Below are 25,664 nucleotides of genomic sequence, written 5' to 3'. Positions count from 1 at the left end.
CATCAAAACCAAAGTAATCAACAATCATTAATTTGCANATTACCATAGGGAGGCCAACAGTGGAAGGCTAATTATGCTACATTTTATAGCTTTTAATTGAGAAGGATAAATTTTAATGTCTGAGATTCTGAGCCACCAGCTCTAGCAGCCCTGAGCCAGCATGCCATCAAACCTCCGGGCAGCACGAATGTGAAAGGCTCCACCTTGTGTATAAGATAATAAACACAACTGATTAAGTTGGCCAATTGCCTAAATACCTCTACTGATCTTAAATGGTCTGCCTCCCTTAAGTCCCTACAGAAGGGCAGCAACAATGAATGGACTGTCTCTACGTTTGTTACAATATAACAAATCCATTTCCAACAACCTTCCATCCATAGCAATCACAGCTTTTCAGTGTTCTTGAGATCCAATACATTTCTCTCACAAAAACAACATGATTTGTCCAAAGAAGCTGGTCGAATTGGCCAAGAAGTGGCAGAAACTGGCTGCGAGCAAGCAAAAAAGAATCTCGTCGCCGAGCACCTCTGGGGTTGTTGAAGCAGAAAGTTGCAGAATATGTTCAATTTTGTTTCCTAACGTCTAAAACAGATTAAAACGTGACCTTTGGATTTATTTTCTTATTCAATTTCCTTACTCAATTCTGATGGTGTTATGGCCGGAGAATTCAAAGAGAAGAAAAGGAAAAACTAGAAGAATGTATGGAAGACTTGTAACTTTTCATTAAGGCTGATAATTTATACAACAATGCAACTAAAATATCCACTGTTACAACAACTACAGCAGGGATATTTTCATATTTGAATTTAAACTCTAACAACCAACAAAAGCATGCACAAAAGACATCATTTACAGGTCTAAATCACACCTAAACAAATCAACAAGAATGCACCAAAATCTGCAGCTCACACACATCAGACCAACTGCAGCAACAGAATTCAATTGGCGCCAAAACCTTTCAAACTGCAAACTGAAACATTGATGCATTTCAGCAAAATATCACTGCATCAACACTCCTCCTTGATACTTTTGCTGGAAACACCAAGTTTGAGCCTAAGATCTTCAAACTTGGCTTTGGACAATGCTTTGGTCATAATGTCAGCAGTTTGATTTTCACCCCAGCAATGGATTAAACTAACTTCACCATTATACTCAACTTCCCTCACAGCATGAAATTTTATCTTGATATGCTTGGTTCTACTGTGAAGTACTGGATTTTTGGCCATGACAACTGCAGACTGATTGTCACATAGAATTACAGTTGGGCTTCCCTGGTTTTGCTTCAAGTTTGCCAGAATTTTCCTAAGCCAAATGGCTTGTTCACAGCTACTGCAGCAGATATATACTTTGCTTCTACTGTGGACTGAGCCACTGTCTTCTGTTTCTTTGACAGCCAACAAATTGCACCAGAGTTTATGTAAAACGCATAACCTGAGGTGCTTTTCATGTCATCAAAAGATCCTCCTCAATCACTGTCAGTATAGCCCAACAACTTCAGGTTTTCAAATTTTTTGAACCAAATGCCAAGCCTGGTGCTTCCTTTCACATACCTCAACACTCTCTTGGCTGCCCTAAAATGCAACTCACTCGGATTACTCATGAACCTGGAAAGATAGCTGGAGGCAAACATGAGGTCAGGTTGTGTAGCTGTCAAGTATAGCAAGCATCCAATTAGGCTTCTAAATAGCCCCTCATCCACTCTCATTGCACCATCATCTTTGCTTAACTTGAAATTAGGAACCAATGGAGTGTCCATTGGTTTGCAATTTTCCATGCCAAACTTCCTAAGAACTTCATTTGCATACCTTTCTTGGCACACAAAAATCCCATCATTAGACTGATTTATTTCCATACCAAGGAAGTATGTCATTTGCCCTAAATCAGTCATCTCAAATTCACTTTGCATGGACTTCTTAAACTGATTTAATTGTTCAACATTACTCCCTGTGATCAGCAGATCATCCACATACAAAGAGACTACAATCAAGTCTCCTTTAGTCTCCTTAACCCTAAAGTGTATGCTCATTATGACTTCTAACATATCATAGGCTGTTTAGATAGTCATTTATCAAGCTGTACCAGGCTCTAAGTGCCTGCTTCAGGCCATATAAGGCCTTCTTCAGCAGGTACACTTTATCTTCTTCACCTTTGACTTGATAACCTTTAGGTTGCTCCACGAAAATTTCCTCACTCAACCAACCATTTAAGAATGCCGATTTATATATTAGCTCTTATTTATTTATTTTGAATGAAGTGATTGACATTGACACTATACAAATGGATTTAAGAAGCTTAATTCTTAAACTTTTTATTTTTTATTTTTTTTTTATGCCACCTCGTAAATTTCATAAATGCTCTTCATTCTTTGTTTTTTTATATTACGAAAAAAATTAATATCTCATACTCTTCACTTATACTATATACTCCACCATTATTATCATAAACTAAAATATTAGATAATTGAATTGAAAGTTAAAAAATAAAATCAAACTAAAAAAACTCTTATAAATAATTTCAATAACATAATACAGTTAAACAACATAAAATATATATAGATTAAAAATAGTTATCAATATTTTGAAGACAAAATAACCCTAAATTTATATGTGAAGCAATTAAAAACTTTCAATTTTGTATTTCTTTTAATTACGAATCTTCTTCATCTATTAAATTGTTACTTTGTTGTAAGAATGATTCTGGATAGCTTAAAAAAAAAAATCAGGTTTATGAGATAATAGTGGACCATAACATGAAAAGTCTTGGTCAAGTTAATTAATTCAAAAACTTTATAAATAGTCTAATTTTTCTGAAACTATTGATGATTATAATTACTTGGGAAATTTCTTAAAAAATCAAAGACAACATGTTAGTTGCCATAACGTGAGAGTGTTAGACTTATACTATCATTCTCTATTTTAATCATTCGACTTACATCTGTGGATGTAGGTAAGGGTTTGATGAACCATGTAAATTGTTGTATGATTGTCTTTCTACTTTCCTTATTTTTCATATCTTACAAAGTCATTGCAATATTTATTATAACAAGTCATTAATGCTTTGTTTAGTGCCCAACGTTAATCATCATACGTAACTAACAAAGATTGGCAGGGATTGTAGTGTCACTTACACATTTTGTTGGATCCAATTTTTTTTTTTTTTTCCAAAAATTTGTTATTATCCCAGAGGTACGATTTGAAATGGACAGTGGAGATTACACAACAAAATAAATTTATGATCTTCATGTTCCATGTAAACTTCTAAGTAAATTTATGTTCCAAGTCCTTTGACATTTTTATAGCTAATGTTAAGTCAAGGATTTAATCGTCTTTTCACCCTTTACATTTCCTCCTTTTTGAACAAGTCCAATAATGCAAGTGCATGCAATATATCCAATTGAAACATAGATCAGCTATATATGCCAAAAAAAAAAAAAAAAAAATCAATACTATATTTCTATTATGCCACATCGGGGAATCACTTATATTAGTTCAATAATATTATAAGACCAATAATTAAAAGGTGATACAGTCGGCTCAATGTTTGACCCTCTAAAACATACAGCCTTAAATTTATAAATAAATAAAAAATAGAAAATTTAAATGAATTTTTAATATTCAAGGAAAATGTTATAAAGTTCTTAGCAATTTGAATTAAATTAGAAACTTAATTCTTTTTAAATTTTTTTTCTACATATTAATTGTGATTAAAATCTAATTATAAATTACTAAAAAAACCTGAAAAACTCCATGAAGCTAGTAAGCAGTATAGCTATATAGAAAAAGAGGCAATTCAGGAGTTATTGCCCTTACAGAATCCTGTGGAAGCCCTACGAACATATTTCCAAAACCGTTATCAGTGTTAAAAAGTTTACTTGACAAAACAAATAATTTTAGGAGTTTCTGTAAAATTCTGTAAAGTTTACTTGATGTTTAAAATAAATAGATTCTTATCTTAAAATTCTACCATGTTAAAAAGTTTCAAAAACTGGAAAAACTATTTAAGAGTTATTTATATAAATAATATATTTTGGTAGTTTTGTATATACAATATAATTTTAAACTTTATAAAATTAATAATCGAGCTTAATTAGACTTTAGGTGGACTCAAATAACAATACTCTTTCTCAATAGGTCCGAATAAACAAAAAACTAAGCCGAACTTGGTTCACCACAAAAAACCAAGGTTCTGAAAACTGGAACGGACCAACCGATTGGATCAGAAACCGACAACCTCTCCAGTCCGGTTCAGGTTCTAGGGGGATTTTGTTATATTTTAAACCTATATGGGTTACCTTGTAATTTTTTAGGGGTTTTTTGTAGTATTTTAAAATCTTAGGGACTAAACTAGACACTTTTAAATATATTAAATTTTCAGGGGTATTTAATAATATACTAAAATTTAAGAGACTAAGTGTAATTTAAAAAAAAAAAAAAAAAAAATTGGTTGTTGACTCCCGGTCCCACAAGGATTGGTGGTACCACAAATTGATGAAAATGAGCTCCATATGGAGCCCAACTTTGCTCTCTTAGTCTGATCCACTAGCCCACTATCCGAGTTAGATGTTATTATGAATGAGTAATATTACACCGTTAACTCTCTCTCACAAACTTTTTTTTACAACCTTGATGTGGTAGTTTGTAATTACTCAGTTCCTAACGGATCTCATATGAGTCACACTAATTAATTCCGAGCTGACTAATTACAAGTTGCATATCATAGAATTGATGGTATAGTATTACTCATTATAAATATTAGAGAGAACGACATTTTCCCACCCGTCAAGTTTCAAAATGACACTTTCTCACCTTTCGTCAAAATCTGTTATGTTTTCTGTTAATATTTGATTGAAAAAAAACAAAAATACCCTTAAATATTTGACTTTATAAATTTTTATTTATTTTTGAATTAGCCAAAAAGTAAGATATTAAGAAGTCAAAAAAGAAAAAATAGTTAACACAAACTAAAAATTTAAAAGCAATGCTATGAAATTGTTTAAAGTTAAATGACCTTAATATTTATTTATTTATAATGTCATAAATATCTCATCACTATTATTCAATAATCTACTAAGACAATGCTTTTTATTTTTACTAATTAACATAGAAAATCTTAATAGTTAATATTCATAATTAATTAATTAAACAAAGGGAAAAAAATATCTTTACATTTGAGTAAATGCTTTCACTTAACTAAATTTTAATTTATAATAAACTATTTAAGGATATTTTTGTCTTTTAGTCAAATATTAACAAAAAACACTAATAGAACCTGATGGAGGGTAGAAAAGTATCATTTTGAAACTTGATGGGTGGAAAAGGTAGTTTCATCAAACATTGGGTGGGAAAATGTCGTTCTCCCTAAATATTATTATAGCTCGCCTTGCAATTTCTTGCTGCCTGGTTTTTTGTTACTAGAACAAGGTAATTTTGACAATCCACAGGAGCTTCCTATTGAATTTTCTGAAATCTTTCAGTCGGTAGAGTCAACATCTGCACAAATTTTCAAGTCATTAATGCGTTACTTTGATCAAAAAAATATTTTGACCTCCCATATGCATCTATTCAGAAGAAAAGAACAAGACAAAGGCCAGTTAATGGATGGCATTTTCAACAACGTGTGACAAAGTCAACAATATTATTCGCTTAAGTATTTTTTTGTTTTTTTAATTTTTAACCATTGAAATTAATAAAGAAGATTAATGGTAGGGCAAGATTTACCAGGAACTCTCCTTCTGCAAAGGTAAAGGGCAATTGCTCTTCTAAGTTTTGAAGTAGCTCCTGTTAAGAAAACCTCTTTTAACATCTTTTGGAATTTCTTTCAAATTGACTCCAACAGTCAGGGTATTTCCATGAACAACTCTAACTTTAAGGTTCGGCTGCTTGTCAACAAAAAGTCTTCCACCTCCATTTAGAGATTCGTTCTGCATACGATAAAATCAATCAATCAATATTTGATTGAACGACTAATCTTAAACAATCTTATATGAACACGATGGGCCTTTTTTTAGATACAAATTTAATAAAATTGTTTAACATAGGTCTAGCTATTCAATTCTCAACAATTAATTAATACTTTCTATACAAATAAACTTATTATTTCAGCTAAATATTGCTAAATGAATTTAACAAAATTAAGCACAGGCAATTGAAAAAGATAGAGATTGATTTTGAAGGACAATAAATGATGGCAGACTGGCATATTTGATAAGAGTGAGCCATAGCAGGTCCCCTTTCATTTAATTGCTGCATAAGAGTTTATTTCTTCCAACTACCCATTTCAGAAAGGGAGAACGACTTTTCACCCCCCAAAGTTAGGCGAAAAACACTTTCCCACCCATTAAGTTTCAAAACGACATTTTCCCACCCTCCGTCAGCTTCTGTTAATGTTTTCCGTTTTGAAAAAGGGTAATATGGTTAATTTACATCAAGCCGCAAAAATGAAAAATAAAAAATTGAAATATAGGGTTTAGTTGCTGAATGGTTGCCACGTGGCAGGGAGGTTGACTTTTAAAAACAAAATAACACCAAAAAGTTGATTGTATTCTATTGTAACTCTCTCTCTCTCTCTCTCTCTCTCTGCTCTCTGAAACTAAAACGCCCAGAGTTCTATTGTAACTCTCTCTCTCTCTGCCCTCTGGAACTAAAATGACTGACCCAAAGTTCTATTGTAACTCTCTCTGCTCTATAAAACTGAAGCGTCTTCTCCCTCTTTTCTATCATATCCCTTTCTTCTGCTCACGGTACGTATTGGCTTCTCTTCCAAACTCAGTTGCCTTCTATTTTGGTGTCTTCTTGGGCTGAGATAGAGTGATCATGGTTGTGGTTTGAATGCACGACAATTTTGTGGACTAACAAAAAGCTGATTTTGTGTTCTTCCTGTTCTTGAAACTAAAGCAATTGGGGACTTAGGGTTGGCGACTAAGGACGACGATGAACAAAAAAAGTTTTGAAACGGCGAGCGACGATTGGCTACGACAACGATGAGAGAAAAATAATGACGACGACGACTAAGCCGAAAGTTGTGGGTAATCTTCTTCTTTTTTTTGTTTTTGTCTTAGTTTAAAACAAAATTGTTGTGTGTTTTTCGTTTGGTTCTTACTGGTTAAATTATAGAGCTTTTTAGAAGGAACAAAAAAAAAAAAAGGTTACTTTCTAGAGTGGAGTCCTTTTTGGTGCAAAATATGGATTCTTATAACGTCTATTAGTTTGTGAGGCAATTGTTCAACTTCTGTCCCAGTTCTACTTAACGAATTTCAGATTTTGCATTGCCATTGGTGCCTTTTGTCTCGATGAGAATCTTCACTTGAAGGTCCTGTGAAATTTTTGTTGCAACATTTTAAACCATTTAGTCTTTCGGATAGGGAATATTGAAGCTGGGACTTCTAGTGTTCAAATTAATTACATATAAGATTTATTGATAGATAATGGGAAAGACACATCTTGCATCAAATTGAAACAAAGACACTGCATTTGTGGAATATTTTATTAGTTTCTGATTGATCTTAAAGAGTCCTAGAATTTGTTTTCAACAATGATAAGAATGTGGAGTTTGCAAAGACCACAATAAGAAGCTATGGTGTTGATATATATTATTTTCTTGGATAACAATGTTCTTGTGTTATTTTAATTATTATGAAATTGAAACATTTAAGTTTGTAGTACCATCGGTTGAAAATTGAGATCGTCTTTGCTTGTACAGGTTTAATTTACTTGTCTTTCAACTCTTTTAGCATTTTTAATCAATATGTTATATGATGTTTGAGCATTGTTATTTTTGTTGTATATCTTGTTTTGGTTAATGAATTGTCTTGACTTAAAAGACGTGGTCTTTTTGTCAAAAAGGAAAAAAAAAAGTGTTTTGGGGCCCCCACATGATCTCTTCGTAATCCCCTGTTGTAAATCAAATTCTTTAGTAGAGTTAACTCTTATTATATTCTAATAACACCAAAGAGAGAGTATTATTCAAATTAAAGTGTGTATATTTATGCAATCAGCCAAATGTGTAGTCAGACAATTAACTTTTGGTCTGCAAGTAATAATGGCTCATGTCACATTTTAGTTTCTCATGCATCACCTTCATTAAAGGCAAAATCAATAATTTATAAGGAAAAACGTATTTCCTAATTGTGTATGTTGGTGCGTTTTGATTCTTTGTTTAAAAATTTATAAAATTTTCACTGTAAAATTGAAATGATTCACTGTAAAATTTAATTTGAAGTTGGCTGGAATATGTTTAGAATTGTTGGTGCACTATAGGATGTTATCTAATTCATTATATATTTGTGCTTTGTAGGATGAAGTCACAAAAGTTCAATTTTAAGTTTCAGTTATTTGGAATTGACTGCCAAATTCGAAATGTGGACCCTGATGAATTCAGTTATATTGTGTTGATTAAGGACATGAAGAAATGTGTGGCCGAGAAGAATGAGGAAGTATTACTTTATCCTGACGAGAGGTTTAGAGTAGAAGCTAGATTACTTGATTTTGGGGAGAAATATTTATTAACTACTAATGAGGATGTAGCATTTCTTTTGCAGTAGTCTGGGTTGAAAGGGGTAGTAGACATTAAGTTTATTGTTGAGGTTTTACCTATAGAGAGAATTCAACCCTTAGTACCTTTGCTAGAACCTAGACGGGACTTGGATTATGTAGATGAGCAATCAAAAAATCCCCAAGAAGAGTGTTGTGAGGATGAATTCCATTGGAGTGATGCATCTAATGATGATGATGATGATGTGAGTGGAAATGGTGAGACTAATGTAGATGGTGATGGGACTATAGGTGGTGATGGTAATGGTGATGAGGAAGGGGCTGAAAATAGGGGCATGATGTCTGATTGTGAATATAACAGTGAGGATATCATAGGATCAATGTCTAGTAGGGATGATGATGTAGTAAGTAGAATGAGTAGGCATATGAAACACAATGAGTTTAAGTATGGGGCTGATAGAAAGATTAATTTTGATGTAGGACAGGTGTTTAATGATGTTAACCATTTTAGAGAAGTTTTGAAGGATTATACAATACAAAGAGGCTTTGCTCTTAATAAGGTGCATAATAAGAAGAGGAGGATAAAAGTCGTTTGTAAACAAGATGGGTGTCCATTCCATATTTATGCAGCTTTAATGGTTGATAAGAAGTCCTGTCAACTTAGAAAATATGAAAACACACACACTTGCCTAAGAGTTTGTAACAATCCTAATGCCACTGCCCTATGGATTGCGAAGAAAATGGGTGGTTTTATTAGGTCACACAAGGGGAGTTGTATGAAGCCCTTAGATTCAGAACTTAGGAGGGTACATTATTTGGAGTTGGGTAAATATAAGTTGTATAGAGCTATGAGAATTGCCACTGGTATGACCATAAAAGAACATGCTGATTCATTTGCATGGTTGTACAAGTACAACCACATTATTCAGGTGACGAATCTTAGCTCAAAGACAGAACTTAGGGTGATTAGAGAGAACGTGCCAGAAACTCCTAAGTTAAAAAGATATTTCCTAAGTTTTATGGCGCCAAAAAAAAAAGGATTTCTAGAAGATTGTAGACATTTCATTGGGATTGATGGGTGTCATCTCAAAGGATACTATGGTGGGGTTCTTCTATCTGCTGTCTCAATGGATGCTAATAGTGGGATTTTTCCTTTGGCCATATGCTTTTGTGAGGTAGAGAATAAGGATTCTTGGGGATTTTTCCTAAGCTTATTGCATGATTTTATTGGGGATGTAGATCATGTCACATTCATGAGTGATAGACAGAAAGGTATTTTAAATGCATTAGAAATTCATTGGCCACATGCAAAGAGTAGGTATTGTGCTAGACATGTCTATGCTAATTTCAGAAAAAATTTCCCGGAGTCCACTTAAGAAACTTATTTTGGGCAGTGAGTAGAGCTTCAAACAGAGTAGATTTTCTTGCGGCCATAGGTAAGGTAAGGGAGGTCGATGAAGACGCATACAAATGGATACTAGAGAATGAACCTGACCAATGGTCAAGACATGCCTTTGACCCTATAGCTAAGTCGGACCACATTACCAATAACATGAGTGAATGTTTTAATGCATGGTTGGGTGAGGGTAGAGAACTTCCCATTTTGATCCTATTGGAGCTATACAGAAGGAGGGTAATGAATAGGCTGCAGTGTAGGTACCAAGCTGTTACTTAGTGGATAACTGCTCTTCCACCAGTGGTGCATAGAAAGATTAATAAGTTAATGGAGTCAGCTAGAAATGTTTATGTCTTGTATCCTGGATCTGATGAGTTTGAAGTTATTAACAAAAATGTGATGCCAAGTAGAACACATACACTAGTTTTGGGGAACCCAGTGTGTGATTGTGGGATGTGGCAGATATCTGGTGTTCCGTGTGTGCATGCGCTCTGTTGTTTGATGTTTTTGAATAGTACCAACTTTGAAGAGCATGTGGATGAGAAGTTGAGAATTGGAATGTACATGCAAACATATGCTGATATGATCCATCCTGTTCCAGACAAGGCCAGTTGGCCAGATGTGAGTGATGAAAAAACATGGCCACCATACATGCACGTAAAGTCTGGCAGACCACGAAAGGCAAGAAAGAGAGATCCAACTGAAGAGCCAAAGAATAAGAAGGTTTCTACACTAAGGTGTAGTATTTGCAAAGTCATGGGACACAACAAGAGATCCTGCAAAGATAACAAGACAACCCAAGAGGTATTATTAATTTCATCATTTTATCAATTTTAATGTGGTTGATTTTGTAACTAATATTGTTTGCCATTTATTATCTTGTAGAGAATGTTTGTACCAACAATGACTACACCTTCTTCAAGAGCTAGATTTGCAACATCTTTGAGAAATGCATCTTCTTTAATGCCTTCTTCAAGTAAGAGTTCAAGTTCATCACATTTTCCAAGTTCAATAGGTATTCATTGATAGATAGGGCCAGACTAGTGTTGATGTCTATTCATTATTTGCTTCCCTAACATTATTCTTAATCATGTTAACAGGTCAAGCAAAACAGTAATGCAGGGGTTATTTTGTGTGCAGCAATTGGCTGTTTTGTTTCAAATCCACAAGTAAAAATATAGTTTTCTATTTTCAGTACCTACTTATTCTTTTGTTTTTGAAAGAGATTTCAGTTAACCATGCAGCAAAAATACATGTACAGGGTCAGTTAGTTTATCATCTATCTTAATATGTTATATTAACAATTTTTTAGAAAATTTTCCTATTACTTATTCAATGGTTGTTACATCATGATAGTTTAAGAAAATTGTGATAATGTTTTTATGAGTATTTAATATTACAATCATCTTTGATGGTCCACAAAATATTTATCGAGCCTTATTTATTGGGCAATAAATTAGTCTATTGTAGTTCTAAACGATTTACAAATTTGGGATGGTGATAGGATCAGTCATATTTTATCTTTCAACATTTTTTGGCCTACTATTAAAGAACGGTGGTTATTTTGATTGGATCAATTGCAAATTTTGCCTTGTTTTGTGGTTACTTTGATGTTTTTTATTGAATTTATGGTTATTTTGATGGGATCAGTCACAAATTTTGCCTTGACTGCTGGTTACTTTGATGTTCTCTATTCAATTAACAGAATATTAAAGAATGATATATTTTTTTGTGTAGGGTATCATTCTAGCGATGATTTCAAGTGTAGAGCTAATGTTAGAAAGATGGAGATATCATGAAGGCAAGGAGATTGAAGTATTCTAGGAATTTATGGTTTTGGCAACATAAATTATTTTCAGGACAACTTTTGGAAACAACTAGATAGAAGGGGAAAATATATGAAATTTTTGTAATTTGTGGCTACTTGGTTTTACACTTTGCTTCTCTTTTAATTCTACAGTACTATTTTTTTGTCTTTGCACAAAGTTTGTGGAAACCTACTTTCTTGGTATTGAATTCCCTATTCTCAGTGGGTTTCAATTGACAAATTTTTTTTTATATAAATTCGTTAGTAATGCTGGTACTTTGTTTTATTTGGGTTTAAATTGACAAAATTTAAATATAAATGCCAATGTAGGGTTGCAGCAACTATAAGGATAAAATGGTAATTTTACAAGTTTTAATATTTTGAAAATCCAACGGTAACTTCATACATTTGAAACATTATTTTGGATAAAAAAAGGACAAATTGGTAATTTAATTTTCATAAAAGTTGAGGGCATGCTAGTGATTTCATTTTTAAAGAGTGGGTATTTTGGTAATTGACTTATTGATATTAAAAGAATAATAAAAAATAATAAAGTCAAATATGTAAGGGTACTTTTGTCTTTTCAGTTAAATATTAGCAGAAAACACTAACATAAGCTGTGGAGGGTGGAAAATGTCGTTTTGAAATTTAATGGGTGGGAAAGTGTTGTTTTGCCTAACCTTGGGGTTGAAAAGTCGCTCTCCCTTTCAGAAAACCAGCTGAAATAGTTAATTATTTACAGACCTTATTCAATGCAGCAAGGCTAATGACTTTAACCCCTAGTCTATCAGCCCCCAAAATCGCCTGCTCAATCAGATTATTGATGCCTTCTATTGCAAATGGCAAGAAATACTGCAAAAATACACAAATAAATAAATAAACATAATTCATTTAAAAGTTTCGATAATACTCAATAAGATTAGCACAAATTTAGGAAGTTTACGTGAAAGCCATAAAAGGTCCACTTTCATTTAATTGCTGCATAAAAATTAATTCTTCCAACTACCAATTTCAGAAATGAAGACACATCCACCACATGTGCGAGGAAAACAAAATCATTTAAGTTTCTGTTTGTTAGTAGTTGGGATGTTTCAATTAGTTTCCATTTAATTTTCTAGCTACCATTTTAACCATATTGGTGAAATAATTCTCTGAAAAAAATGTGTCTCGCAAAAATAATTAATATATAAAAAGGGAAAAAAACGTACAAGATTAGCTTCATATAATTGGGCAAAAACAAGATGATGATTAAGAAAGGTAGTTATATCAACATTAAATTAGGGTTTATTACTCGGGGTCGGTCCATTTTCACCATAAGATCATCTAATGCTCGATTTAGAAACTTAAACTAAATTTAGGTGAATAAAATTGTAAGATTACATGGAACTTAGAAGCCTTGAAATGCATTAAATCATGGTACTTGCTTATAGAGAAGATATCGAAGAATGATATGGACTTTCAACATTGGAAAGCCCCAAAGATCTTAAGAAATCAAAGACCATAATAGAGGAGATGCATGCCCAGCTGAATAAGAAAAATCATACAATTAAATTGAAATATTAATACCCAATGAATTGGATTGATCATCAGTACAAAAGTTAGAACGAAAAAATCTAAATTTATTTATTGATTTTACCTGATACAGCCTGAGGTACTGGACATGAATGGTAATTTTTATTGATTACAGAAAATATTTTAATAAATTCATAAGTAACATAAATTCATTGACTATAGAAATATTTTAATAAAGAATATGGCCTGTAACTTTCAATAAATAGACTTAGAATTTTCATAAACGTCTTGGTCAAGTGGTTCCCACCCTGAATAAGTATTGTAGCCACAAAGGCCTGTAACTTTCTTGTATCTTAAGAGTTCATTTTCAGCATCCTTTACACTAAAATTAACCTGTTTCTATTTGCTTTGCTCTCAAACTCAGATCGTTCACATCTTTTCTTTTGATTACCAAAACCATGGCTGAACTTTTGCTCTCTGCAACCCTTCCTTTGTTGTTTGAAAAACTTTCTTCCCCTGAGTTGTTCAAACATTTTGCAAATGAATTAAGAAGGGGTTCGTTCAAAGCTCAAGAAGTGGGAAAAGAAGTTGAAGAAAATTCAGGCGGTTCTTCGCACTGCAGAAGAGAAGCAACACACGAACGACGCTGTGAAACTGTGGCTCGACGATCTCCAAGACTTGGCTTATGATGTAGAGGATTTACTGGAAGAGTCTGCCTATGAAGTTTCATGGCAAAAATCCATTAATATGCCTTCTTGTTTCAATAATTTCACTCCTCGCGCTATAAAGTTTAATGTCAGTATGCGATCCAAGATGAAAGATATCAGCGGCAGATTCGAAGAGCTTTATAAAGAAAGAGTTGAACTTGGATTGATGCACGAGACTTCTGGAGGCACATCAAGTACTGCTGCATCTACCCAGCAAGGAGCAGATCCAAGACCACCCACTTCCAGTCTGCCAACTGATGCAGCTGTTTATGGGAGAAGTGAAGACAAAAAAGAAATACTTAAGATGGTGTCAAGTGATAAACCGATTGATACCAGCTTTGGTGTGATAGCAATTGTGGGTATGGGAGGACTCGGCAAAACAACACTTGCTCGGGAGGTGTACAATGACAAGGAATTGGATCATCTCAAGTTCGAGAAAAAGGCATGGGTTTCTGTCTCAGACGATTTTGATGTTATGAGAATCTCGAAGTCAGTTCTCGAGTCAATAAGTCCCTCATCCAGCAATCTAAATAGTTTAAATGATGTACAAGATAGGTTGAAAGAGGAAATACGTGGAAGAAAATTCCTGCTGGTCTTAGATGATGTGTGGAACGAGAATTATAGCTTGTGGGAAACATTCAAGTCTCCATTCAAGGATAGTGCACGAGGAAGTAAAATAATTGTGACTACACGTATTGAAAATGTTGCATTAACGATGAGATCCTTTGAAACTCATAAATTAAAGGGTCTGTCAGATGGAAGAATGTTGGAATTTGTTTTTGGAGCATGCACCTTCGGCTAGTATGGATATTAATGCTCTTGGAAAATTTCATGAAAGCGTTGTTAAAAAGTGTGGAGGATTGCCCCTAGCAGCAAAGACTCTAGGTGGTCTTTTACACTGTGAGCCGAAAGTTGATGCATGGGAGAATATATTAAACAGCAGAATCTGGGATTCAGCTAACGGAAATGACATCCTTCCCGTGTTAAGGTTAAGCTACCTCCATCTTCCTCTACATCTTAAAAGATGTTTTGCTTATTCTGCAATTTTTCCTAAAGATTATGAGTTCGATGAGAAGGAACTTGAGCTTTTGTGGATGGGAGAAGGCATTATTCAACAATCAAGTAAGCAGCTGAATTTGGCTAGTGAGTATTTTCATCATCTATGTTCAAGGTCATTTTTCCAAAAATCAAGTAGCAATAATTTTAAATATGTAATGCATGACCTTGTTCATGATCTAGCACAATCAGTTTTTGGAGAAATCGGCTTTAGATTTGAGGAAGCCAATTCTATGCTACCAAAAAATTTTGAAAGGACTCGTCATTTTTATTATATTTCTAAATATTATGATGGAAAAGGTATGTTCAAGGACTTGCAAAAATTGAAAAGTCTAAGAACATTTTTTCCGGTATTTATGAGTGATAATTGGTATGACAAATGGTACATAGATGCTACCATTATTTTTAATTTATTGCGGCATTCAAAGAAGTTAAGAGTGCTATCCCTACAGAGATACCAAATCACACGTTTACCAAATTCAATTGGAGGCTTGATACATCTAAAGTATCTCAATTTGTCCAACACTATGATCAAAAGTTTGCCCAAGTCAACAAGCTCATTACTAAATTTGCAAACTTTGCTACTAAAAGATTGTTCCCGTCTTTTGAAATTACCTTCCAAGTTGAGACATTTGACCAATCTATGTCATCTTGATATTAAAGGTGCAAACTCATTAAAAGGGATGCCGTCTGGGATGAAAGAGTTGATAAACCTCCGAATATTGTCAAATTTTATTGTGGTCAAAGGGAAAAATTTCAATTTGAATGATTTGAAGAATTTAAGATTTCTTCAAAGAGAGCTTCACATTTCCAAATTAGAGAACGTTAGTCATCAAAACCAGATAAGAGAGCCCATACTAAAAGATATGAAAGATTTAGAAGTATTGTTGTTGGAATGGGGATCTCAATCTGATGGCTCACCGAATGAGGAAGTAGAAAGACATGTTCTTGAGATGCTAAAACCTCATAGCAATTTGAAAGAACTTGTAATCAAGTGCTATGGTGGTGCATGTTTTCCATCTTGGTTAGGAGATTTGTCATCGCTCTCCAATATGACCGTCCTTAAATTAGAAAATTGTTACAACTGTGGAAGTTTGCCTTCACTCTGGACGATGAGCTCACTTAAAGACCTCACCATTGAAGGGATGAAGAGACTAGTTAAAATAGATTTCCAGATGCCTTTCAAGTCATTAGAGGTTCTTCGTTTTGAAAATTTGCAAGAATGGTGGTTTTGGAACACTAAGATAGAAAATGACGATGTTGAAATATTCCCTCTTCTCCGAGAGCTTTCCATTGTGGAATGTCCAAAACTTGCTGGAGAATTACCTAATAGTCTTCCTTCATTGGAAAGGCTTTTTATTCAAAAGTGTTCAGAGTTGAAGGCTTCAATTTCAAGTGTTCCATCGCTATGCAAAATAGAAATTAATGACTGCAAGGAAGTGGTGTGTCGTAGTACTATATCTACAGAATTCCGGTCTTTAAATCCTATGGCTCCTTCAAGTACTCCAAAGTTTGGAAATTGGATAAAGCAAGGATTTCAAAAAATTTCAAAGATTGTTGGCTGTGAAGAGCTCACAAATTCGTGGCAAAATTTGAGTTGTGTTGGTAAGCCACTTCATGGTATTCATAGCCTTACATCCCTTAAAGAGTTGTCTTTTGTAAACTGTACAAGTCTTGTTTTGTTTCCAGAGATCGATTTTCTTCCCAATCTGAGTTCTTTGACGATTAGTAATTGGGAGGCTCTAAAATCTTTACATGAAAGACTGAAGCAAAACAATCTAGAAAAGCTTGTAATTAAAGACTGTGATTCTCTAACAGTCTTTGAAGGAGGTATACTACCTTTATCTTTGAAAGAACTTGAGATAGAAAATTGTAAGCACTTAGAACGCTTGGAGGATTTGAGTGCTACCCATTTGGAGTTCTTGCACATTGGAGAATGTCAATCTCTCACGTGCATATCATTAAATTGTTTTTCACTTGAACATCTCTCTGTTGTCTCATGTTCAAAGCTAGAGTCAATAATAGAGATTGAAAATAGCACGTGTCTGAAAGACATTTGGTTTTCGAAATGTGATAAACTTAAATTTGTACCTTCAGACCTACACAATCTTACATGTCTTCAGAATATTTACATATGGGGTTGTCCAAAGATGGAAACATTTTTCAAATTTCCAAACTCTCTTCAAGAATTAGTTATAAAGGATAGTCCAATATTGTTTGCAGAAGAAGGCGTTCCAACCAGCCTAACAGGACTCTTTGTTTGGGAAGGTGCCAAAATCTATAAGTCACTAATAGAGGGGGCCTTGAAGAAACTCACCTCTCTTAGAGAACTTCATATTACTAGATGTGAAGATTCAGAGCTGAATTCTCAAGAGGGCACGGGAACTACCTCCTCTCTAACTTCTCTATCTAGTTTGGGTCTTCGAAGCCTCACCTCTCTTGAATCGTTGACTATCGACAATTTTCCAAATCTAATAAACATTCAAGACTTGGGCTGCCTCATCTCTCTTGGTTGTTTGGAAATTGAGAATTGTGAAAACCTTGAATCCATTCCAGACTTGGGAAGCCTCACCTCTCTTAAAAATTTGTGTATTCAAAGATGCCCCAAGCTCAAGTCCGCTCCAAATCTGGGAAGCCTCACCTCTCTTAAATCTCTGTCCATTTTGAAATGCCCAAAGCTCAAATCCTTTCCAGATCTAGCAAGCCTCACCTCTCTTGGATGTTTGAGAATTTCGAAATGCCCAAAGCTCAAATCATTGCAAAGCCTGCCACCCTCACTTCTTTATCTAAGTATTTACCATTGTCCATTGTTAAAAAGACGGTGGAAAAGGGGTAGAGGAAAATACTGCTCAAAGATTGCTAACATCCCTAGAGTTTGCATAGATCGAAAAGTAATCTTCAATTCAAAGGAGGAAGACATGAAAGACATGGAAGACGACAGCGAATAAGTGTAGTTATTTGATTTCACAACATCCAATCACAGAATCATCTCACTTCAACCCAGTTTGGTAATTTTTCTTCAACCCAGGGTGAAAGGTAACTAAAAGAAATTTAAATTATGATTTAGTTTGGTATGTGAGTTCTGATATTAGAGATATAATTTGAATTAATCTCCTCATCTTTTTGTAGTTCAGATGAGTTAAGCTTCTTCCACTCAGAGGAGTAACATTTGTAGGCAGAATCCGAGTCTTTTTAGATCCCAAAATGAAGAACTACTTAGAGAATCATCTCATTCCAATTTCAGGTTTGTCGATTTCAAACATGTGAATTGTTTTCCATATTATAATCATAAAATAGTGTTGAATATATTCCATTTCGTTGTTCTACAGTTTTCAATCCAGGAGTGGAGTATGACATTTTGATACAAGAATACTTGAAATTTGAAGTTCTTACACCATTTTTTTGAAGTCATTAGTTTCTTCAACTCTTGTGGGTGAAAGGTAACCAAAAGAAAGTCTTCAATACAAATTCCAATATTTTCAATTATTGATTTATATAGATAATATTTGCCAAAGTTCCTTCACAATATATGGTTGCCAAACTTGAGATTCTTTGTTAAGGTGAAATGAAATCAGACTGCGACTGCATTGCCATAAAATTTTCCTTATCCAACTGCATGTAAGCATGTTTGACATACTTTTTATATTTAAACTCTTAGTAAATGGTAATCCTAGATCATCTTTGATTCAAACGATCAAGTTGCCCTCATCGGCACAAGATTGACCTAGTCCTTATGGTAGTTCATCTGGTATAGATGAAGAGGACGATGACAGTGGATTCTTCTGTCAACATATGTGTAATGTATGAAATAACTCTCACGCTATGATTTTACAATTTTGATCTGACAACTTTTGATAGCAGTTTAATGTTGTATTATTGCTCTGTTGGTGTGCTCTGTACCTAAAATAACTCTCTGCATTGATTGGAAGGTTGGAAGCCAGTAAAATTTTGTTTTTCAAAAAGAGGCCAGAATCCATGTAAAAAGGTTAATAATCATCTTCTTCTTCATTATTTATTTGTTTTTTCAATTTATTATATACAGAACGAGATAGCCTTATATTTCCTTCATCACTTGCTATTCTCACTTTTCATGGGTTATGCCACTTTGTTAGTCTGTTGTCTGATTCATTTAATTAAGGATTTGAGTAATACTCGTTTGGAGTGCTTGAAGATTAGTTGTTGTCTATCTCTCAAGTGCATATCATCAAATGATTGTTTGCCTGACACACTCAAAGAACTTAGCATTCAGACATGCCTAGAGCTCACAACTCTATCATCTACACAGTGGGGTTTTCCTAAGGCACTTGAACGCCTCCATATTAACCATTGTTCAAAGCTAGAGTCAATAATAGGGACTTTTGAAAATAGCGCATGTCTCAAAGATATTAAATTTTTGTGTTGTGACAACCTTAAATATGTACCTTCAGACCTAAGCAATCTTACATGTCTTTGGAGTATTATGATATTTGAATGTCGAAATATGGAAATATCCTTCAAATTTCCAAAATCTCTACAAACATTACATGTAATGAATTGTCCAATCTTGTTTGCAGAAGAAGGTGTTCCAACCAACATAATCTATAAGTCACAAATAGAAGGGGGATTGCACAACTTGACCTTTCTTAGAGGCCTCTTTATTACTAAACGTGAAGATTCATAGCCAAATTCTCAAGATAGCACGGTAATGCCATCCTCTCTATCTTCTCTATCTACTTTGGGTCTTCAAAGCGTCTCCTCTCTAGGAATCAACAATTTTCGAGAGCTAAAAGCCATTCCGTACTTGGGAAGCCCACCTCTCTTGAATCTTTGTTCATTTCACAATGCCCAAACCTCGAATCCATTCCAGACTTAGGAACCTCAGCTCTCTTGAAGCATTGTTCATTGATGAATGCCCAAAGCTCAAATCCGTTCCAGATCTGGGAAGCCTCACCTCTCTTAAGTCTTTGTCCGTTAAGGAATGCCCAAAGCTGAAATCATTGCAAAGCCTGCCACCCTCACTCTATCTTTAAGTATTAAGCATTGTCCATTGTTAAAAAGACGGTGGAAAAGGGGTAGAGGAAAATACTACTCAAAGATTGCTCACATCCCTAATTGCATAGATGGAAATTAATCTTCAATTCAAAGGAGGAAGAGTATCAAGAATCAAAGAATCATCTCACTTCAATCCAGGTTGGTCATTTTCTTTCACTATTTTCTTTATCCTCCTCCTTAACTTCAAAGTTTCCTAAAATTGTTTTTCGTTTAACTTTAATTGCCTTGTTTTCTAACACCTTGTACTGCAATTTGTCTGTCACTTGTCTTATTTATAACTTTTCTGTCTTAATTTTGTTTGGTTCACTAGATTTAATCATATATTTTTTAGGATGAACCAAGTGGATAGCTGAAATCTCAAATCTGGAGTACATTCTTCAATCTGATACTCTCGCGGGAGAAAGGTAACTAAAGAAATTTAAATTGTGATTTATTTTGGTATTTGAGTTTGTATTAAGATATAATTTGAATTATTTTCCTCATCTTTTGTGTTTCAATAGAGTTAAGCTCTATACCACTCAGGAGTAAAATTTAAGAGCAGAATCCGAGTCTCATTCCAATTTCAGGTTTGTCGATTTCAAACATGTGAATTGTTTTCCATATTACAATCATAAAATAGGGTTGAATATATTCTGCTTTTTCAATCCAAGAGTGGAGTAGGACATTTTGATACAAGAATACTTGAAATTTGAAGTTTTATATACCATTTTTTTGAAGTCATCAATTTCTTCAACTCTTTGTGGGTGAAAGGTAACCAAAGAAAGTCTTCAACACAAATTCAATGTTTTCAATTATTGATTATATAGATAATATCTGCCAAAGTTCTTTCCCAATATTGGTTGCCAGACTTGAGATTCTTTGTTGAGGTGAAATGAAATCAACTGCGATTGCAATGCCATAAATTGTCCTTATCTAGCTGTATGTAAACATTTTTGACATACCTTTTATATTTAAACTCTTAGTTAATGTATCCTAGATCATCTTTGATTCACAGGATCAAGCTGCCCTCATTGGCACAAGACTGACCTAGCCCTTACGGTAGTTCATCTGGTAGAGAAGAGGACGATGACAGTGGATTTTTCTATCGACATATGTGTAATGTATGAAATAACTCTCGTGCTATGATTTTACAATTTTGATCTGACAACTTTCGATAGCAATTTAACATTGTATTATTGCTCTGTTGGTGTGCTCTGTATATAAAGTAACTCTCTGCATTGATTAGAAGGCTGGAAGCCAATAAATTATGTTTTTCAAGAAGAGGCCAAATCCATGTAAAAGGTTAAAATTGTCTTATTCTTCATTATTTATTGTTTTTTTTCAATTTGTTATTGACAAACGAGATAGCCTTATATTTCCTCCATCACTTGCTATTCTCACTTTTCATGGGTTATGCCACTTTGTTAGTCTATTGTCTGATTCATTTAATTAAGGAGTGAGAGCAAACCCAAGGTGATGGACCTCTATCTATTGCAAGCACTTGAGGTATTCTTTCTCCACTTATGTAGACTTATTCTTATATTTTCCCCAGATCATTGCCTTTTTTTATTGGGAGAGCATTTCCACATAATTTGTATTTGTTAATGTTCAAGGTGTATCCTATGAATGGAGTGACTAAAGCAGTGTTGATCAGAAAATGATTCACGGTACTCTTGAGATCTCACTTTCGATGCTGGTATGACATTTCCTACTCATATCAGGAATTCTTATACATTTTGAGGTCTTTGTAACGATGAAAAGCTAATTACCATTCTGTAGGATCAAAGAGTGCAAAAATCTCCAATATTGCATCTCTTGAGCTTATGGAGATCATCAAGAGAAGTTCTCTTCTTGAACCTTTTTCAAAGAAGGCTTGCTGGATAAGATAATCTCAAGTACTTACCAATGAACTTATTAAAAATATTCTCAAATTTGCTTTTTTGTTGTTGCTTTGCCTAATTGCAACCCAAATTTTGATGTCTATCCCTTGATAATTCACAGCTCAGTGCAAGAAAGACAAGGGAAGCCTGTTGTCCCTTATATGATATAAAATCTACTCATTCGCCATGGCACTGTGAACTTGTTGCATGGATAAGAGGAATAAGAAGCCTGAAAACTTGCAGTGGCTTAGACAGCAATGTAAGCACCGGATTTGAGATGGTTTCTTTTGTCCAAATAAAATTAATATGTTCATCTCCTCTTCTTCTTTGATTATATATAGGCTTGTGGGTGGTGATGTTAAGAAAATGTATGGGTAAAGAGTGAGTGTTGTGAGGACTTCTTAAATAATAGGAGTTGTAGATTACAGAAGAAAATTTCAGCTTTTGGGATTTGTGTGCATAAAGTGGCAGTGTTGAAAGAGATATAAGAGAAGGGTGTACACGGGTTTCAGGTTTGGATTGGGTATAACGTGAGTGTATTAGACTCATACTATCATTCTCTATTTTAGTCATTTGACTCACATCCGTGGATGTAGGCAAGGTTTTGCCGAACCACGTTAATTTGGTGTTGTGTGATTGTCTTTCTGCATCCTTATTTTGCATATCTTACCAACCCTATCAGAGTTCTAGTTTCTAAACAAAGTATTCCTTCATGTAAGATATGTCGAAGTCATTGCAATATGCGTTACAAATTATAACAGGTCATTAATTCTCTGTTCTGTTCACAACATTAATCATCTTACATAACTAACAAAGATAGACAGGGCTTGTAGTGTCACTTTCACATTTCATTGGAGCCACAAAAGTTTGCCAAACCTAAGGGATGAATTTGTTATTATACCAGAGATCCCATACGGTGAAGTTTACACAAGAAAATAAAGGCTCGAAAGGAACCAATTTTTGGGGCCACCCTTTTCGTCATAATATCAAATACACCTCCTTATTTGCGAATTAGCTTTCTAAACATACATTTAAAATGGGTTAATAATAAATTAACCAATTTTTTAAACTTAAAAGCAAAATGAATATTATTTTTTATAAACTTAAGAGTTAAGAGATTTCAAATTCCTACATTACAGGAAACATATATAATCCTCTAAAATACATTAATTAATAACAATAAAAAAAAAAAAAAATTGATGTTCATTTTCCTGCTTTTTTTTTTTTTTTTTTTTTTTTTTTTTTTTTTCTTTTTGGTTGGGCATAAATTTCTAACTACTGTATCACAATTTCCAAACAATAATATTTTGTAGTAATTTTCTACATGAATTTTTATTTAATTTGTAGTAGTATACATGATCTTCAAGTTCCATATAATCTTCTAAGTTAAAGTAATTTTATGTTCCTAGTACTTTGACATTTTTATAGCTAATGTTAACTCAAGTATATAATCGTCTTTTCTTCCTTTACATTTCCTCCTCTTTGAACAAGTCCAATAACATGAGTGCCTGCAATATATCCAATTGAAACATTAATCAACTATATATTCCAAAAAATAATAATAATAATAATAATAAAAATCACAATAGTAAATTTCTATTATGCCATACCGAGAAATCGCTTATATCAATTTGATAATATCATAAGACCAATAATTAAAAGCGTACATACGCATGGCATTATATCCAAAATATTTTAAAATTAGAATCATTTATTGACAACTAAATTGTAAGTTTGACTCCATCCGAAAAATAGTAAACATTAGATTGACATTCAAAATATGTGAAATGCTAAGTATCGTCTCTTTTTCACTTCTCACTCTCTTTTTAACACATATACAAAAGAGAACAAAGTGTTTTTCGCATTTCTCTTTAAAATACAGCAAAGTTTTTTTAGATGCCAGTCGAATACTATCCCAATTAACAACATCGATTTGGTAACATTATCGATTTATTATCAAAGTCACTCTGCATATCTAGATTTTTTTTTCTTTTTTTAAAATCAATATTAGGAATAAAACAACACTTTGTGAATCAATTACAAGTAAACAAAATTAATCCTAAGAATTAAAATAAAAGAAGTCTATATATACATAATCATTATTAATTATTCTCCTTCAATTTCCAGTTCTAACTTAGAGTAATAATAATTAAAAAATTAATATTACCTGGGCTGGAAATCTTTGATTCTCCTCTGCACTTTTTATCTTCCCATGCAGATGGCTCAATGTTTGACCCTCCAAAACTTACAGCCTTAATTTATAAATAAAAAAGAAAAATAGAAATTTGAAATAAATTTTTAATATTCAAGAAAAGTATTATCAAGTTCTTAGCTATTTGAATTAAACTAGAAACTTAATTCTTTTTTATTTTTTTCTATACATTAATTGTGATTAAAATCTAATTATACATTACTAAACAAACCTGAAAAACTTCGTTAAGCTAGTGAGCAGTATAGCTATAGAGAAAAAGAGGCAATCCAGGAGTTATTGCCCTTATAGAATCCTGTGGAAGTCCTACAATCATAATTCAAAAACTGTTATCAAAATTAAAAGCTATAAAAAATGAGAAAATGTTTTTTTTCTTCACTTTTTTATTTTACACTAATTTTTAGAATTGGGCTTGAAATTTTACCAAAGAGTTGGCGGCAAAGATCTTCTTGCATTATTTCGTTGTTGCAAACAAAAATCTAGCCTCCCAGAGCGTCATTCCTTGGCAACATTTCGTCCAGAGGAAGTCTTGTACCATTTATGATCAGCAGCCTGATGCTGCAGCTTCACTGATAAATACCTAAACAAAGAAAAACTATAATTATAAATGATAGAACAACCACAATTTCTATTAGTTTTTCTCAATGAATAATATTTTTGTACTATCAATATTCATCCATATAAAAATTCCAACCCTCACCACAACAAATTCTTGGTTTCACCCTAACTATTTGTTAGCTAAGGTTGTTTAATTAAATTAAGCATGTATCAAAGTTGTTGAAGAGTGATGCAATGCACATGGTTTCACAATAAACAAAGTAATGCTGCATCTAATGTCTAGGTATAATAGTCTGATTCATTGTGTGAACTTAAGCATATGAATCAACAGGTAACAGTTGATTTCTTTTCATCAAATTCTGGTGCGATTGAAAAATTCATGCTGTTGTGAAAATTATAGAGGGTAGCATATAATTACCAAGATAAATCTTTGTGAAATTAAAACCTTTAAATTTAAATCAAACTTAAAATAAAAAAAATGTGCCACAAGATGGTAATGTATTATCGGCCAAGTAATCATGAATGAAATTCAACGGCTCCACACATCTCAACCACTCACACAAGTGAGAGAATTTCCTTTGTACAACGCTGCATCTCTGCAGAGAAGGCCCGAGGATTTTCCTGGGCTGGGTTAATGAATTTGATCCACACGTGTCTCTTGTGGCATGATCTGCATTACTTGTTCACCTTATTTATATTCCACAATTTCCCATGTTAACTGAAAGATGTGGGATTAGAAACATAATATTTGTAGATCACAAAGAAATGCTGCATTCTTTAAACTCGAAATAAGATTGCATGCAGCTAGACATTTCCCTTTCCTTTGGAGCCAAAGTAATGCTGCATGTAACATCTAATCATAATAGTCCGATTAAGTGTGTGAATTTAAGCATATGCCCCATCTCTGTAACTTCATCTAGTGTTTTCAAAATACTGCCTATTCTAACATAATTATCATTTTGTTTATCACGTTCTGTCTAAAATTAGAACTATAAAAACAGGGGACTGGTCTTCTCTCTATGGCTTTTTTTTTTTTTTTT

The 25,664-nt window shown here is 33.5% G+C and overlaps 1 protein-coding gene and 1 long non-coding RNA gene across 2 annotated transcripts; one reads left to right on the top strand and one right to left on the bottom strand.

The window, feature by feature from the left end:
• Positions 1-14,714: 14,714 nt before the first annotated feature.
• LOC116144000 (putative disease resistance RPP13-like protein 1) lies at positions 14,715-17,915 on the top strand. The gene has a single exon (XM_031429448.1). The coding sequence runs from the start codon at positions 14,715-14,717 to the stop codon at positions 17,913-17,915; it is 3,201 nt and encodes a 1,066-aa protein (XP_031285308.1).
• A 5,218-nt stretch (positions 17,916-23,133) lies between these two features.
• LOC116144014 lies at positions 23,134-25,658 on the bottom strand. Its single transcript, XR_004130201.1, has 5 exons — positions 25,184-25,658; positions 24,491-24,646; positions 24,281-24,372; positions 24,025-24,109; positions 23,134-23,365 (listed from the first exon to the last, which is right to left on the bottom strand). It is a non-coding gene; the product is annotated as an uncharacterized LOC116144014 (long non-coding RNA).
• Positions 25,659-25,664: the final 6 nt, after the last annotated feature.

Source organism: Pistacia vera, unplaced genomic scaffold (genome assembly GCF_008641045.1).
Source record: "Pistacia vera cultivar Batoury unplaced genomic scaffold, PisVer_v2 Contig436, whole genome shotgun sequence".
In the NCBI taxonomy this organism is placed as follows: Eukaryota; Viridiplantae; Streptophyta; class Magnoliopsida; order Sapindales; family Anacardiaceae; genus Pistacia; species Pistacia vera.
Note: the sequence above shows the minus strand (reverse complement) of the source record. Positions and strands in the feature narration are given on the sequence as shown.